General features: G+C 39.3%; 1 protein-coding gene across 1 annotated transcript in view; it reads right to left on the bottom strand.

The window, feature by feature from the left end:
- Positions 1-9,978, bottom strand: part of asic1b (acid-sensing (proton-gated) ion channel 1b) — a 180,104-nt gene extending 170,126 nt beyond the window's left edge. Inside the window, exons 1-2 of the mRNA XM_063473479.1 lie at positions 8,733-9,978; positions 1,564-1,759 (exon numbers count right to left, since the gene is read on the bottom strand). Of these exons, the coding sequence (XP_063329549.1) occupies positions 1,564-1,759; positions 8,733-9,094 (558 nt within the window). The 5' untranslated portion in view covers positions 9,095-9,978. The remainder of the gene's footprint in view (positions 1-1,563; positions 1,760-8,732) is intronic.
- Between the last annotated feature and the right edge of the window lie 9,078 nt (positions 9,979-19,056).

Here is a 19,056-nt window from a genome sequence, read left to right as displayed (position 1 = left end):
ATGTCAGCATACCGAAAATAAACTCCACCTAAACTTGGTTTATATCTGACTCCGACAGACTGCAGGTCATAACTTCTTACCTGAAGTTCAGTTCACCTGACACTCGGACCGGCGGCCGCTTCGGGTCTCTCCTCTTGCCTCCCTTTTCCTTCATCCACCTGCTGCTTCCACCACTTGCTAATGTTACTGAATCTGTGGAAGCTCCGCGATATCCACCACACGAAGTAACGAATAACGAGCCTATCTAAATCCCAGTAACGAGTAACGCGTTCCTGGTTTTGGCATAATAACTAGTTACCGTGCTCGTTACCACAATAATAACGTAGTTACTGTAACGCGTTACTTAATAACGCGTTAGTCCCAACACTGCTGTCAATAGACCTCAGACTGCAAATGAAGTCTAAACAGAACAGTACACAGAATGTGTCTACACATAATCACATTTTTCACATTTATAAAATCAGCTAACTGTGGGTAAGTTGTCACTAAAAACTACAAGTGTCTTAAGAAATATCAATCAACTCATAAGATCTGTTAGACCGTACTGTGGCACAGACAGCACTGATAAGGGTCAGTGCACTTATAAGCTCTGTTTCCAGCTGGAATAAGCAGATATTGTCAGGGAAAAAAGTTTTGAAAAACAGTGCGGTATGAAACTATAAAATAAACAAAAAAAAAAAATCAAATTAATATTAAACAAAAGATACAAATGTCTTCTTTCTACATTCAGCATTCTTCAGCAAGTGAAAGAGACAGTGTCATAGCCTTAAACTTCATAGTGTTGGCAAAACTTTTATGGTATTACCAGAATTTAGTGAGATTGACTGTTGTAGTGTGAGAATCAGTTATTATATAATCAGTAATTCTGGGTCTTACTAGGCTGAAACAACAAAAAAAAAGTACATTAACTACTGTCACCCGCGGTTACACAGTTGTATTGAAGCTTTACAAGATCAATTCGTATACTTTATCACAAATACTAAGGTCACAAAGCTTTCAGGTAATAGCTGTATCTGAAAGCATTCAGTAAATAGGATAAAGACACAGAAAATATTTCACAGCATCAATTTGTTCTAACTTCATACTTACATAGAACGTGTTGTGGCACTGACCCAGGGCTCAGCAAAGATCAGGTTTTAAGCCTTTATGGAATACTGCTCAACTTTTTACAGACTCTAAACTTACACAATAATCCCAGTGTGCAGGGCCCTGCAGCAGTCTGTGTAATATCACCACACTCTGCGGCCCCTGGTCAGGGTACAGTGTCTGTCACAGTGTACGCAATGGTTTACTGTCCAATTCTGAAGGGGGATGGAAGAATCTGGAAGGATGGAGCGCCATCGATTGAAATTATGATAAAGCGCTGTCTTTGTAAATCTCTCCATTTAATATATTTTGCAAAGTCAATTCCCAAAAGCAGACTTTAGTGAACAGTGCTCAGCTAAAGTTCACGGCACAGTAAACTATATAAAGGCCCATTTTGTATCACTAGCATGATTAGATGACCCATAGGTCTCAGCTGATTCTTTAGAAGACATTTCACCGTTTACATGCGCAACTCACCACTTTGAAGTCTTCAGCTGCACATTCCTCCCCTCTATATGAGCAGGAAAGCAGCATGTCCTTAATGTCGTGGCCTGTCCGGTCATAAAATTCACGCATGTTGAAAGGCCGAGGCTTATAGCTGTCAAAGTCCGCTCTCTCCTTTAGGATTTGCAGGACATTTTCCTCCACCAGGTGTGGGTCCCGAATCTCATACCTGGACAGAAAGATTCTACACTTAGTCAACATTGATCACAAAATACACACATGTGCACAACTAACACACAAGTCTAATGTACTTAGTTTTTGCAAATTCAATATCATAAAGAAGATTTTGCCTCATTAAATTTTTTTTCAAAAAATGTAACATTTTAGGTTATTCTTTTTCTGTATAAATCATAAGAATTGTTTTTTCAAACTGCTTACCTTGAGCTTACCAAATCCACTTTGTCAGATTGTAATATTAAACATCCTGTTATTCCTTATTTTCTCACTCAAAGTATTAAATGCAGTTAAGGTTGTTAAAGAAGCAAGACACAACCTTAGTTGTACCTCTGTCACATCTAAAAAGATGGATTTTAAGAATTTTGCAGGTACACAAGTTTTTCTGGCAGAAGAAACATTAATAACACAGGTGCAGCAGCAAGTGGATATTCACCCTTCACCTTAGCAAAAGGTGTACATATATGTCAGCATTGTCAGATGAGCAGCTAGAAAGCTCTCACAATATCATCGTAGTTTTATGAAACTGACAGCTTAACTGTGGCATACCAGTCTCCATGGAGGGCAAGAAAGCAGCTCGTTATTTACAGGATGGGAATATTTCATTTCAGACAATTACTTTAATCAGTCTGTTAAACAATTAGGGTTAAATGTGGTGGCAGAGCGATCATGTTTAGAATGCTGCTTTCAGGCTGATGATCCTCCACACCTACTATTTAGTGTAAATAAAAAAAATCTTCATCTGCTGCAATTTTTTTCAAAGTGAAAAATGGATCAGTTTTACCATGTTCCACCTCTCATTTCTCCCTGCAAACAAATAAAAAAAACATGACAAAGAAGCAGTAATTTGCGTGCATCAATGCACACAGAAATGAAACAGAAGAAAAACACTGTGGAAATCATTTATGCCATGCCTTAATTTGACAGCTACCATCAACCTCTAGTGCCTGCTCACAGTCATTCACTGATGCAACGTAACCTCAATTAAACAGTATGGCCCTGCGCAGCGAAAAGGTGGCCCATTGATGACCCCTGTTGAGCAATGGGCCATCAGTGGTACAAGCATCCAAATTATAGAGCGCTAAAATTAAGCACTACTGACAGACACTTGTGAGATCATTTTTGTAGGACACTGAGAGTGAAGAGGACAGCTTCTGTTTTTTCAAAATTGAATTACTGCAAAATACTAAGGTAGAGTCCTGAATTCATATGTAATGTTGAGCAGAAGCAGTAATATCATAACAGGGTTCATATATTGTTTTATTGTAAGAATTTTGGACAACTCGTTTTGCACTAGCAAACATGAATAAGTTTATCCCCAAGCTGAAGAAGTGAAAACCAGGGACGGAGAAAGACAAAGGCATACCCTTCTCTTCCTGTGCCCGACAGTAAATCTGTGAATGACTTTGTGGACACTGACGACAGAGTTGTTTGTCATGAGCATGGGCACTATTTCCAACCATAATTGGTGGTAAAGCTTAATGGATTTTTTAAAAATTCCACAAGGTCAAGCTTTGTCTATGATAATGAACAAGATTTTGTCGCTTGATGATGGGAATAATATAAGCTGATCCATGAATAAAAAATGAAATGTTACATTACTTCTTTGGGAGCACTGCGTTAATATTCAGCTGGAGATGTATTTTTGATTTATGCCCAAACCAAATGTAATATGTTTCACTGTTGCTACAGTGCTTTTTCCTGGTACAGACTAAATGAAAAAAAAAATGTTCGCAACATGAGGTGGTATGCACTGTAATTTAAAATGAGGGTTGTTCCCCTGCTCATAACACCGAACAGAGACGGTCATGCTTCGTGTTGAATGGAGTTCACAGGGCTTTGACAGACAATATCGGGACTATTATTCTGCTCAAGATTTAAAATAAATGCCAAGTGATACAGTCTTAAAATTCGGCATCGGAACATCAGAGATCTTTTTTAACAGTAACAAATCAACTAGGATTAACTCTAGCTGGTTATAACTTCTTTTTTTATCGCTACAGTTTAAACTTTCAATGGGAGTAGCAGCTGCTGGTTGCTATTTATCTTTTAAATCAGAGTTTTTTCCACAATTTGAATAAAAAGTGGTAACTGGTATGACACAACAGCCAAAAAACAAGACAGTTAAGCACTATCTTTGATACAGATTATAAATTAAAGATAGTGGATCTATGTGGTACTTATTTTCTAGTATAGTTCCCTTTTCATTAATTTACAACAGGCCAAAACAGTGTTGCGTACAGTTAAACGTTTATAAGTAATAAGGGGTGTTAGAGAAAAACATGTTTATATCATTTCAGAGTGAAGCTAATGTATAAATTTTTTTTTCCAGAAATAAGTTATTCAAACAATAAAAGGATAAAATTGAAAACCAGAGGATCAGTGACGTAGTAGCTCATCTGGACCCTGATTCTTCACAGTTCACAGGTTACTGCAGTTTGTAAAGTACTGAAAGAAAGTGATACATTTTCTACTGTTTCTTTTTAAGAACGAGCGCGTCTTGGTTTCAAACTGTCCATGTTTGATGTGTTCTTTTGAAGGCATAAAATGAACTCCAAGGTGCATCCTGGAGCATACTGCCACACCGCAATTTTTCAAAATAAGGAAAAATGTTTACCTAAATGTTAAAAAGCAAAGCAGTCCTAAGAGAAAAGAAGCATGGCTGCTCAAGCAAAAAAGAGCAGGAAAATTTCACAACTGAAAAAACCCCCAGAAACAATAGTGGAGGAGGAAACCAGGAAAGCCACACTTTTCCCAAATGTTAACACAATACACTGGCTACAATAATCAAGGCTTTGAATGTTGTTTCCTGTACGGCATCAAAGTTGTCATGAAAAAAGAATAATAGAGCAAAAGTAAAAGAAGGAGGTAGGTAGAGAACAATGAGAACCTGTTATATAAACTCAAGATGAGAAACTTGCTAAAAGAATTGGACAAACTGTGGTGGTTACTCCAAGATATTAAGTGTCATCTAGTAAGGATACAAACCTTTCTCGGTGAATGTGGTTTTAATATTTTCAGTATTTAAAATGGAGGTATGATTACTACTGTCCATGTATTACTTGTTTCAGACGTGAGTTTAAAATTAGAGGACAGAGTGGTACTAATATTATAAATATCTGTCAGTGAAGCCATTTACAAATTGTCATGTTTTTAGTAATGTTGGTCCTAAAAGCACACTGACAATCTGACAATCACAACTCCAGTACTCTTGCCCACATGGGAACTACATCACAACACTGTCACACTCTATTCTAATAAGAAGCTAGCCTGTTGTGGTACATTCTGGACTTAATTGAATTGTATCCTGAGCCACTGTTTTATAAGAAACACAAAGCTGCCAGGAGAGCACTTAAGACGCTGCGCTCACATTCCCGAGTCAGGAGGCTTTAGTTGAAGCGCATACAATCACAATAATATGGGTAGATTTTTAATATTGCCCTGCCACTGCTCCCTAAAGCAATCACTGCAAACTCTCTACGTATGGGAGGGGGAGACTAAATTGGATTATGGGCCACAAGCACTTTAATTTTCTTGTGGGGACTAAAACGAATGAAGGACCATCTGCAACACTTTGCCACCTCATGAGAAGAGAGAGCAAATATAAGCAGCCACTGATTTTAAGAGTGGACTTTCACAGTAAGACTGTGGTCACAAGGCGGTACTCTCTCTCTTTCTCTCTCTCACACACACACACACACACACAAACCAAAACAAAAGCACTACATTTGTTTTGATGTTAGTACCTCGGGCTGTGTGACACAACAATGAACACATCTTGACATAATCTCAGGTAATTATCCAATTAGCGCTAATTGAACTCATACACTAACAAGGATTGGATTGTTTGTGCAGTGCCCTTGAAAATGAATATCTGCCATGTTTCCTGGTGGCTGAGTTTGGATAATCATATCTTCATGATGGTGCACCTGCGATTCAGTTATTCTTCCAATTTGGCCAAGGTCACAGAAATGCAAACAAAGGATGCCACGAGGCACAGAAAACCCAAACAAATCTCTATTGTATTGATGAGCAATACACAAACAAGCCAAAGACGAAAATATGGTAAAAACATGCAAAAATTTCTGTGTCTCCACAGTTGTAATATTCTCTGCGGTAAACAGCCACAGTACACTATAAATGCAAATGAACCCAGATTTGAAAAATCAGCTTTTTCCGGTCGATGACCTGGCCTCCCAGTGTCCCCATCCATGCACTTTTTTACACCACTTAAATCTGTAATACGGCCATGATCTTGCTGAGACAGATAAGGCAGTCAAAGTTATGGAGCATTAAATTTCACATGTAGCTCATGGGAATTGAGAGCATGTTTGCAAGCTCAGGAAACATGTTTAAGCTCGGGCTCTGTGTAAGCAGAAGACGTGCTTCTCTGGTTTTCGTGAGCTGATCTAACATTTCTTGGCAGCACAAACCACATAACCAACACCTCTTTGAAATGACCTTTCTTTTGTTAATTATCATTTAATTGCCTTTGCAACATAATAAAAATAAAACTGAGCAATTTACTTCTAATGTTCTGCACGGCTAACTGTAACTTCAACCTGAGAAAACACACTACGAAAGTGATTTATTTATTTATTTATTTTTTTGGGGGGGGGGGGGGGGGGGGGGTGCTTGGAAACTGCTGGAGTCGAGTAAGTTAAGGTGAAATTTCTAGCAGCTCAGCTCTAAACTTAAGTGTCTAAGAAAGCCTGGCATCACTGCAAGGGTAGATATTGCCTACTTCTTCCTCCTGAGACAGTGATAGACACCGACCCACACACACATAGCATTTTGTTTTTATTCTGTCATTTTCTGTCCAAACCCACCACCTGTCTGGTGGTATCAGAAGGCTTACCACTGAAAAATCTTCTGTTCAATCAATGTTTAGTGTAAAATCTGTGCGTCCAAGATGTTCCTAATTTATTTGTTTTCCTCCACATTCTTTAGCACTCTAACCACTTTGAAACCTGATTTAAAAATCATTTTAAAAACTGTCCCCGTCATCATTTCTTTTTTTTTTAAATGTAAAATGAATGCCGTTCCTACCCCAACCCCGATCCCAGGCCAAGCTAACTGAGAGGGCAAGGAAAAGGGAGAGGAAGATGACAGTGTTAATCAGTGGCACAACTCTGTAGCTTAACAAACAGCACTAATTACACGGGGATAAAGACTTGTTCATCACACAGCTTACGAGACACAAGTTAATTGCCTCTCCTTGTAGTCCCCTCCCTCCATCAAAAGTCAACTCATCCCAAAGTCACTTGGAGCAAGTAAGGTTGCTTTAATGTTCTGCTTCCTATATCTTTTATTTTTTTTTTAGGTGCACCTTTTTAAAGAAAATCTGGCTACACCTGCAATAACAAATCAAAGAGATGGAAACCTGCACTGATATCCTAATGGTCTACTATTCCAGCTGACACTACAAACAACCCAGAAACAAATCTCGAAATCTATACCATACAAAGCATGCAAAATACATCCACAAGACAGCGAATCTATTGGCATCCTGTAAAGTTATAACCTATAATATGGATGTATATATGGGGGTCACAGAAAAATGATATCCAGTATGAAAACAGAGAATTGGATATATGTCATTCCAGCATGTACAGCATGCATAATTGCACGCTTTGCCTCGAGCTGCAACACTTTATGAATCAATAAGCTAAAAATAAAATGAAAAATGAATTCAAGATGATATTGAGACATGTTTGTATGTATTACATCTTTTAGGTTTGCGTAAGTGCAGTAAGCAATGTCTATGCATCTGCGTGTCCATGTGTGCATGTGTATCTGTGTGGGATATTTTTCTTCCTGCTCTAGCTGCAAATGCAAAGTGCAGGATTATTATCTGTATTGGAAAAATGGGATCAGGATAATCTGGATGGCATTGAAAAGAAGAATTGAAGAAATTCAGAGTTAAAAGTTTCAACATGAAACAGTGTGCTTGTCATGGTTGCCGAAAGACTAAATGATCAAAGCACAGCAGAAAGCAACAAGTGTAAAGGGAGGGGATGGCAGTTGTGAATCATGCACGTCTCTCAACACTTTGTCAGCGGGGATTTAAAAATCTTCTTCTCTACTTATCCAATATTTATATTTGCATCGCATGAATTGTAAGATGATAAGGCAAGAAATTGCACCATTAATATTTTCTCCACCATTTTTTTATTAAACACTTAGAAACAGCTTATCTATTATCTGTTACTTGGATGATTCTCAGCATCTATGTTAAGGTGTGCTCATTCTCACTATCAGCATATTTTAACAGGTGGATGTTAATGGTTGTTGTTGCATTGCTTTTCACAGCTATGGTAGCATGTGTGCAATATGGATTTCAGTAGACAGTAGATCTGTAAAGTCACTACATTTTCATCCTTAGCCTTTAACCTCACTTTCTTACTTACGTGCGTCATACTAGGTACAATCTTTAGCTCTCAGAGCTCTGGAAGGTTTTGCATGCTTTGTCAGTGAAGTCCGGATTTCCTCCAGTGGCCTAATAGCAACAGTCAAAGACAGGTGGTAAAACTCTGCACCACTCTTCCATGTGACATAAGACCTCAGCTAAAACAATGCAGACTACACCTAAGCTCCAAAGTTAAATGCCACCTCAAACATTGCTGTTGCTGGGCTGCAAAGCATAAAACCTGCTTCCAAACACAGACTGTTTTTAAGTGCTCACAGATATTTTAAGTTTCATGATAACTGCACTAGAATGTGACTAGATTAACAACAACAACAAAAACTTAGTGTTATAGCTAAATGCAGGGGGCACAATCAGATCCTGAATCATCATGTGATAAATCCACACAGATGTGCCCCCCTGCAGCCACTGCATTTGTCATACACTAGGCTACATAACACTTGGGGTGCAGGTGAGGTGTGGTTTTAGTGCTTATATAAAATCACCAGTAAACCAGCTTACACACAGGCAGGTATTGTAAATGGCTTCTGGACGTACACACCTGCCGTTGAGCAAGGCAAGGAACTCCCCAGCGTGGTACAGGTCGTTCCGTGTCACCCGGCTGAAACGGAAGGAGTTGAGGTTGCAGAAGGTTACCGAAGGGAATATTATCAGTGAAGCCGCCACTTCATCCAACTTGGTGACATGGGGGTACTCGAAGTAGAACTGCACCCGATCCACGCACACCATCACCAGCACACCCACGGAGGCCAAGAAAAACAAAATCCACAGGGTGCGCTTGATATACATCCGCTTGTAAGTGAACATGTGCGAGATGCCATGCAGTGTGGATCTGGCGGCGAAAACTTCAATGGGAGCCGGCCGCCTGTAGTCCATGTCCTCCGAGTCCGCTTTAAGATCCATTATGTCCCCGAGATGAGTTTAGATGAATGATGGGTGTGAGGTCGCAAAAAGAGCAAAGTGGCTTTGTAGATAAGCAGATGCTTTATTAATGAGGAGGAGGTTAGTGGCTGCAAGTTCACGCCCTTCTACGCATGTATTTCTCATGCAGTCTGTGTGAGATGTTGCGTCACTGACAGCCGGCAAAATTGCTCGACATTTAGAGCATTTTACAATCCTCAAAATACAAAGTTCCTAACTGAAAACACCTGTAAAAAAGTGAATGTGGGAGAAGCATGCGTTGTATGCTGGTTCGTTTGGGGTCACAGTTCCATAATAATAATAATAATAATAATAATGACGATGAAAGCGCGCATGGAAAGATGCCAGCGCTGTTCTCTCCTGCACACTTCTGTAAAATTATCGAGTTGATATCTGGTTCCAAGCTTAGCACAAACAGCAGAAACAGTGTGCAGCTCTGCAGGAACAGATCACGGTTGAAAGGTAGAAAATAAACCACTACGAAGAAGACAAGGAATTAGAAAATCAAAGCGGTTCAGAGAACAGACCGGCTACATGGCTTTCGCGTCTCTTCTTCCCGAGCAATCCCAACACGCGTGGAATAACAAACAGCCGCTGATTGCTCGCCTGTTAACGTTTTAAGAGCGGTCGTCGGGTGTCCTGGGTTTTCCACGGGATAAACAGCTGCATCACAGAGGAGCTGGCTCTGTCTGGTAGCTGCCTCGGTGCGCCTCTACTTGCTCGCTTGCATCCATTCCCTCCTCCGAACTGCGTCCACAACAATGCAATGATAATGACTCCGATTTTTTTTTTCCTAAATTGATATATCCGTGAGTAAGAAGGTTCTAGGAAAATACTATTCTCCGTGAATTCAGGGAAAAATTACCTTAGACCGATAGCGGTTTCCCAGATCAATTAAATTCGCCCCAAACAGGAGAGAGCAAGGATAGGATGGCATGTGTTTTACACCGGGTGACGGAGTCCAGCGTCGGCGGCACTCCAGCAGTGCCTAACCCATACTTTACCCAAAGCTACTGTAGCCTACAGAACATACAGCTTTACCCTCAACTTAAAATTGGTAGTTTAGTTAAAGTTTAGTTACATTTCTAGGGTAAAATTACTTAGCCTGCTTTAGCTAAACTACCAAGAAAACAATGACCTAGCCTACTAAAGGAAAGATAATGCTGCTGTTTACTTTTGCTCATTTAAGTTATCCTAAAGGCCTAAACAAACACTTTAAAAGACAAATGACCCAAGCAGAAAATCATTACCTTTGCACCAGACTTGTTGTGTGAATTATTCTAATTTACTTATTGTTTTACTCTTTGTTCCTATAATACATGATTAAGTCAAATCTTAAAGTGTAGACTGTATATATAAAATGGACATACACCCACCGCCCATTTTGTTAGGTAAAGCTATTCAACTGCTAGTTTACAAATATCTAATTAACCAATGTGCTCAAGACCCCAAGTTCAAAGTGAGCATTAGAAAATAAAGAAAGGTGATTTTGTCACTTAAAATGTGGCGTGGTTGTTGGGTAGTTGCACGTTCTCAACAAGGCTGGAAAATACAGTATTGGAAAAACAGTTCAGGCTGGTGATGGTGTTACAGTGCAACCTGGTATCACGGCAAAGCGTGTAATGGACTCGCTGTGTCCATTTCACACTTTGCACACACGTGAAACAGACACACATGCAGAAGTTGCAGTAAGCTGCAGTAACAACAGAGGGAGAAATTTTATTTCAAGCCAACATAAAAATAATTATTGGAAAGCATTTACACAGACATTATTAACACAATTACATTTTAGCTGCCTTGCTTAATCATTTCCGGCAGCTGAGGACCCTGGACTGTACTTCATACGTTTTTTGCTCACTACCGACTTCTTGGCTTTAAATATATTATCTGCCCCTGCTGGTAATGCAAATTCTGCATGTGAAATGGACACGGTGGACCGTGTCCATTTCGTGTCCATTGCGTGCCTATTTCACGTTTTGCCGTGAAACTGGGTTGTGTGATGACTTGGGGGATATTTTTGTGGCACACTTTGGATCTCTTAGTGCCCTTTGAACATCCTTTGAACACCACAGTTTACCCTAGTATTGTTGTTTGCCAGGTCCATCCCTTTATGTCCACAGTGGATACTGCACCATATACCAAATCTCAAATCATTTCAAACTTTCTTAAACATGTGATTAGATGTGTAGTTGACAAATTTGCAACAACTGTGTGATGCTATCAAGGCAGTACAAACTAAAATCTCTGAGGAATACCTTTTTGAATTTGTGGCAAGAAGAATTGTTCTCAAGGCAAAAATGGATTCAACACACTACAAACAAGATGTACTTGATGCAGTGGCTGGTGTGACTATATGACTTCCAAGTCTGAGAAAGTAAGGCAATGAAAAACTGCCCTAAACCTGCGTTTTTGGTACAGTAATGGCCAGTGGGAGTGAGAGTGGGCAGTTCCTCTGGCTGTGAAAAGATATTAGTTGTATAGACATCACTGGGAAAATGAACTTCAGCTCCCTTAATCTGTGACCTTAGTAAAAATGTTCTTACTGAGAATAAGGGCTCAATCAGTAGCTGCAAGTCATATTAAATAGAAAATGACTGGTGCTATTTTGTAAATATATGGCACCCATTACCATTAAATAGGAGGATATTACAGGGGACACCTTACCATGTGACCATGTGATTAATGAGCTGCTCACTAAGGGATGTTGAAACTCATATGCCAAGCTTTATAACGGGGACTTTCATCCTTTGTATATGTCTTGCATATGTCTTTATAATATTATACTTTTGTTGGAATGTATTTTTAGCATAGTCCAAACCTGAGAACTTAAGACAAAATTTAACAACACTTGAAATTTAACTGAAACGTAGAATTACCTTTAATTATCAACTTAAAATAAGATTCCCAACTATTTTTTCGTCTTCCATTGTAGCATGTAAAACTTTTTGATTTGTAAAGGATTCCTAAAAAGTGGTACTTCTCACAGTAACACTGAAGTTTTCCATACATGTGGAGTTTTTTTTTTTTTAGTATAGAGGACAGAGTTCCCAAAGATGTGTTTGCTTTTACCCATAGCATATTAGTTAAAATCTCTGTTTATCATAATCGAATTTTGTTGTCTTGTTTATTGATGTCCTTTATTCAGACGAATCCTTTTACATTCAGTGCTTAATGATAAGAAAGGACTGAGATTAGATTAAAAAAATTAGTATATAAAAAAAAATTCCCTCTCGCCCCTGCGGGCGGTCTATCCTTCAAGCTTGGGTCCTCTACCAGAGGCCTGGGAGCTTGAGGGTCCTGCGCAGTATCTTAGCTGTTCCTAGGACTATGCTCTTCTGGACAGAGATCTCGGATGTTGTTCCTGGGATCTGCTGGAGCCACTCGCCTAGCTTGGGAGTCACTGCACCTAGTGCTCCGATTACCACTGGGACCACTGTTACCTTCACCCTCCACATCTTCTTGAGCTTTTCTCTGAGCCCTTGGTACTTGTCAATCTTCTCATGTTCCTTCTTCATGATATTGCTGTCATTCAGTATCACTACATCTATTACTACGGCTGTCTTCTTCTGTTTGTCTACCACCACTATGTCCGGTTGGTTAGCCACCACCATTTTGTCCATCTGTATCTGGATATCCCACAGGATCTTAGCTCGGTCATTCTTCACCCTTGGCGCCGTCTCCCATTTTGACCTCGGGACTTTCAGGCCATACTCGGCACAGATTTTTCTGTATACTGTGCCGGTCACTTATTTATGGTGTTCCATGTATGCCTTGCCTGCTAGCATCTTGCACCCTGCTGTTATATGCTGGATTGTCTCTGGGGCATCTTTACACAACCTGCACCTGGGGTCTTGTCTGGTGTGATAGACCCCAGCCTCTATGGATCTTGTGCTCAGAGCTTGTTCCTGTGCTGCCATGATTAGTGCATCTGTGCTGTCTTTCAGTCCAGCTTTGTCCAGCCACTGGTAGGATTTCTAGATGTCAGTCACCTCCTCTATCTGCCGGTGGTACACACCATTCAGGAGTCTATCCTTCCATGACGGTTCTTCCTCTTCATTCTTGAGTTTCAGCTGCCTGAGGTATTCACTGAGCAGGCGATCGGTTGGAGCCATCTTCCTGATATATATATATATATATATATATATATATGTATTCATTCAACTTTAAAATCTGTATGCGTTTTCTTTCTTTCTTTCATTTTTTCCCATTAATTTGTATTCAGTGCTGGTAGTGGAAGCCTCTGAAACATGGCTTTTGAGCGTATTCACTTTGAAATTTCCAGGTTGTAAGCATTTTTTTCCGATGTATCTAGCAGCTCATCAACACAGTGTCAGTTCTCTCTGGCTGCAAATTCAAAACAGTAAACATTGAGTCAGTGTTGTGGCATATATATTCTCCAAGGGGTGGAAACCAAAATAAAAAGGGTGTATTTTACTCATCAAACAGAGTTATGGCTATGCCCTTCTTTATCTGACCCGACAGCTACCAACCAGAGGGGGCAGAGGTTGCTAAAAGTAAGTAAAACAAACACTCAAGTACATATAGGCACAAAAAGAAAAAAAATGCACACATATACAGAGTCTCAGCATATTGAGCTACACGTACAGATGACTGATGCATGCTTATACAGCATAGGCATGCTCACACACATGCAGTTGTACATAAGCTCATAGATATCGCCTAATTGATATATTTTCTCAACTACTTCACCAATTCTGTTTAGTTGATTGGGTGGAACATCCAAATACGTCAGATTGAGCAAGTGAGCCAAACACAGCCAATAAAGCAGATGTGTCGCCAGAGTGCCAGCACCAAATCTGTCATAGAAACTGTATTGCTAAGAGGGAAGGGGAGCTCACCCATGAAATTGTTCATAATGCATCCATGATTGCCATTTGCCATAGTATTGACTGTGGCAATGTGGCAGTCATCTATAAACCCTGCGCCTTATATTGATCATCATTGCTGGAAAGATGATCCCTGCTCTGTTCCAGTGAGGTGATGCGAATTCTGGGTAGACACTGTGCCAAAGTGACATACATGGGTTTGATATTACCGCAGATATTAAATTCCTGAGGTGTATTTTGATAGCAGGTGATGGGATGTATACTTGCCTAAATTTAGTTTTTATTATGGTTTTCTATTGGGTAATGCTAGAGAAGCTCAGTGAGAGGATACTCCTATCCATTTACATTGCTCTGAAGAAAATGGCAAAATTCTCTACAAACCTGGATAGATAGCCCTTCCTGTCAAAGTAATTTTTCAGTGGGCCTTTTCTGGTTCAGTTCTGCTTAGACTTTCAAGATATCAATAACTGCTTATGAATATATTTTCATCAGCGGCTCTGTGAAAGTGGACATATATTTTATAAAATCTTGGAAGCTTGGAAAATGAAAAGAAACGTTAGGTTTATAGGCAGATGTATAAGTCTTTTACAACGGCTTCTCATGAATAATCACTAGAACAGCTATCTTTATGCCACAGTGTCTTTGTACACTTGTATATTTTGTCATCCTTAACAAATATTATGCATTATGTCTGACTTTTTATCATTTCTAAAGTGCATTGTTTGTATGCATAAAAGCAGAATAGACAAGGTTTAAAACATAAATGGATCCCTGCCACAGACATTCAAATATAAAATTACATTTTCCTTCATACACAGACTGATTGTGCAGTTTTTAAATACAGTTCTAGACTTTGTAATGGCCAAACCCATGGCCACACTCTAAAGTCAGTAACTCTTGTATTTTCATTCCTTTGTTTGAACACAATAACACACTTTAGTTTCCAATAACTTTATTGATTGGTTTGGATACATTTGTTCTATTTGTAAGCGCGCACATTTAGTTTACTTATGTATTCATACCACTTCATTACTTTGATTTTTGACTAACCCCTGTCTTTTATTTCTTACCTGCCATTATCCCTGGGAGTTGCTGGACAAAAGATGGCAGCCAGGGTTTGAAACCACTAAATGCAAAGAGGGATAATTGGACCGCACCACCACTTCCTGCTGAAGGGGAGAATGTGTGTTTTCTTTAATTTAAAAACAAAGTATTTGTACTTAGTTAAATATTGAGTTTGGGATTTAGTGGTTTTTGATTTTCTTCTTTGGTGTTTAGTTTATTAATAAACCAGACTATACTGCATTGTTTGTTGTTTACAATTGTGTTTTGTTTAGTTACCCCTTGTGTGTCACAATGGTCTAATCAGCCATTATATATACCCTTGTGTGTCATTTCATATTTAGGTCAGTTATGTTTATTTGGGCAGTCATTTGGTTTGTTAAGTTTGCAGTCTTTGCCTGAGTTGAGATGAGTTTGACCTCTTTTATGAGCTCAACATATATTACTTTTGTAAATATAATTTTTTGGGGTTAAATAAATGGAAACCCTATTTTTCTAATAACCCCTGTGACTCCTCCTGCTTTTTTCAACTCGGTCCATCACAACTTAAAAAAACCTGCGTCAGTTATGTATCAGTGATCCTGTTATTGGTATACTATTAATAGTATTGCAGACCTTTGTTGTTAAATATACTTGGGATAGACATGAAATGCGTTTGTACAATCAAAGATTGACAATCATGTTCGAACAAATCAGTTCGAACATGAGCTTTGGGGAAAAGGTGTTTTGTTTCTTTTCACTTAGCAGAAAATCACTAATGTGCTGATAATAGGAGGGAGCAAAATGTCTTAATGACAGCAAGCTATTTGTGCTTGCTATCGGCTCCTCTTTATGTCTCATAAAACATTCCTTTTTTGTAATTCAGAGTTTTATTTATTTATATTTTTCATGCCGATTTAAAAAGGTTGACGTCAGTACCCTGATTAGTCAGTTCTTAGATGAAAATAGGATGGATTGATAGTTATGGTACAGCTACAAATAAGTGAGATAACTTTAACTTATGACAGGAACCCAATCATGAGTGAGTGTTATTTTGGCCATCACCAGTGTTGGGTGCAATGTGTTACAAAGTAACAGGCTACATTTCTACATTTCATAATGTAACATATTAGTGTAATGTAATAATTTCATTACAGTTACAGTTACGTCGTCACTTGTGTTGAAAATGTTTTGGGCCCCAAATGGATAGAAAGAAAAAAAATCATCAAACAAACATGTTTTTTTTTCTTCCTGTAATCAGCTGATTTCAATTTATGTGTGGGAGGATGGAAATGGTGGAGCGGTACTTTGATACATTTTGAGGAGTTGCGGTATGGACATTTCTTTTAGTTTTATTGCACAAAGTGATGATGAAGTGGAAACTGCATCCGGGACAGAAACAGCCGCATTAAACAGAACTTTGGCTCTTTGCAAGCATCTACACAGACAGCATGCTAGCATAAAGCTGGCCAAAAACCCAGAGGGATGTTAAAGTTGATTATTTGCCGACGCCAGCCTAGCAGCCAGACCCTGATTTTCAACAGGTAACAAAAGCTGTGATGAGCAGTCAGACTTATAGCCTCAATTTCTACCTATTTATGTTTGTAAAATAAAGATGATATGTATGTCCTAGGATAGGGATTTGTGTTAGTGTCTGGAACTGTAGCCTATAGGTTTATGTCATTAAGTCGTAAGAAAGCCAGTCTTGCTCACACTAACAAGTTAAAAATGTGACATGCAAATATGAATTAACCTTAACCATTCTTTGCCGTCCTTTTCTCATATTTTACATATCTCCACCTTCTTGTCATAGTATCTTTCCCCCTCAGTTTTCTCAACATGTCAACTGCTGTTACCAGCAGAAGTTGTCATTTAAGCTAATGTTTCATTGCCGCCTGGTATCATGGAAAATTCATATGAGTCATGCTCCAATTTCCTTTAGTCATTTTAGGTGTTGTAAGACTGGTTTTCTTTTTTCACGTCATTTTACCCCATGAAGTCTGAAAAATGGCCACTAAGCCCAGTTATTTTTCCTGTAATTAACAATTTTATTTGTTAAAATATCCCCAAAGCAGCATGCTGTCTTTATGCATTTCCATGATAGTACAAGATCATTGAGTAGTCATTCAGAGCCTGTGTTTTCTGCTAAGAATTTATTTAAATTAAGGACCAGTAGTTTAAAATATCACTTCATGTTTAGATTTGTCAATCTGCTTAATAGTAATCATACTGCATTTGCAGTGCTAAGTAAAATTACAAGCAAAAGCACAGTAGCTGCGTGAACGGCCAATTTACGGTAAATAGCGCATGCGTGAAAACCCATAAGAGCAGCACACTGTAGAGCATAACTTTCTTTTCACTACATTTAACTGTGCAATAATGCAAGTGGTTTTAGCCCCAATTACATATTTCTACAGCTATACTGCATGCAGACTATTGTAGAGCACTTCCACATCGAAGTAGTTCATGTTAGCACATGGGAAACAAGAGGTTTGTTTCCATAACACTTTGTGAGGTTGAGTCTCTTTTAATATTTCATTTAGATTACACTAGTGGCGAGAGTAGCTTACACACAGGGGAAGATTACCCAGTCTCTTCTCTCCTCTCTCTTGTGTCCTCCTTTCCTTTCAGCTCACTCATGTAGATTGGCTTTTACTTTGGCCAAGGCTATGTGTTGTGCCAACCAACTCAGAGGGAGCTGGCACTGAATATGAATACACTCTGGAGTCCCATTGACAAGTCTCTTTAGTTATCATTGGGCAAACAGGACACAGAGGGAGCAAGAGGCTCTTGACCCTGATGATTTGAGTCAGTTTCCCATCCACACCAAAATGGCTTCAGAGCAACTGTTGTCTTCTCATGGCGCTGGTCCAGAGAATGACATCACCAGACTGTGACAGACAAGGACTTAACAGACAGATGGTCATTAGATCTAATAATGAATATCTGCAGGTTTCAGCCCAGACAAATGTGGGCCGATGGGCAATGATCATTATCAGTCAAGGACACATTTATTGACAACAGGATAATTCATCTCTAGAAAGCCTCAAAATCCCCAGGTGTGTCGAGTGACGCAGTTCACAAAGATACTTTCTCCTTCAAGATATGCTATACCAACTTTACGAAGGTTATGCTTCTCCACATGGCCTGTAACCTCCTATTATACTCCAGCTATGGTTTTGAAGAGCAAATCACAATTGAGACACTCTCACCATAAACATTGCATCTCATCATGAATATATTTTCATGCCAGCAACTGACAACTCAGGGTCTCAAGGGAATATCTTGCAGTGTGTCTTTATGAATGAAAGCCATAGTTAAACCAACAGAAGTACAGTGTGATAAGTCTTGATGCATTCTCAATCATCCAGGAAAGTAAATCTCCAAAAGTTGAATCTGTTCATCTGGACGTAGCGTTTTGTGGGAGAAACGTTTCGTCACTCATCCAAGTGACTTCTTCAGTCTCAGCTGACTGCAGGTGAAAGATGTACCCTTAGGCCCCCTCCTCGAAAGACCATCTCTGAATCGAGGAGGGGGCCTAAGGGTACATCTTTCACCATCTTACAATGCCGTGATTGCAGCCATTCCCCAACTCTCTGTGAATGGTACTCATGGCCATTGATCAGTGTTCTTTGATCAGTGGGTTTTGGTCAGTGATTGTTGATCAATGGTCATGGGAATTTGCATAATTATGATTAAGGAACTGACCTCACAGCCCATTGTCCCTTCAGTGGGCTGGTTTCAGTCATTATGCAAATGTACTGTTTATAAGGGTTGGGGAAACCTGCAGTCAGCTGAGACTGAAGAAGTCACTTGGATGAGTGACGAAACGTTTCTCCCACAAAACGCTACGTCCAGATGAACAGATTCAACTTTTGGAGATACAGTGTGATAAGGAATTGGCATACAGATGGAAAACAGTCATTCTAATTTGATTCTCAAGTTTGACATGCACGTATTCAGTGATTTCTATTTAGAGGCATTACTTAAAGGCTTAACCTTTCAAGCCACCCTGATAGCAGTGTCTTGTTGGCTCAGTTAAAAGACATATTGGAA

The sequence above is a fragment of the Pelmatolapia mariae genome, linkage group LG5 (assembly GCF_036321145.2).
Source record: "Pelmatolapia mariae isolate MD_Pm_ZW linkage group LG5, Pm_UMD_F_2, whole genome shotgun sequence".
Taxonomy (NCBI): domain Eukaryota; kingdom Metazoa; phylum Chordata; class Actinopteri; order Cichliformes; family Cichlidae; genus Pelmatolapia; species Pelmatolapia mariae.
The sequence above is the reverse complement of the archived record's forward strand: the minus strand, read 5'-3'. Positions and strand labels throughout refer to the sequence as shown.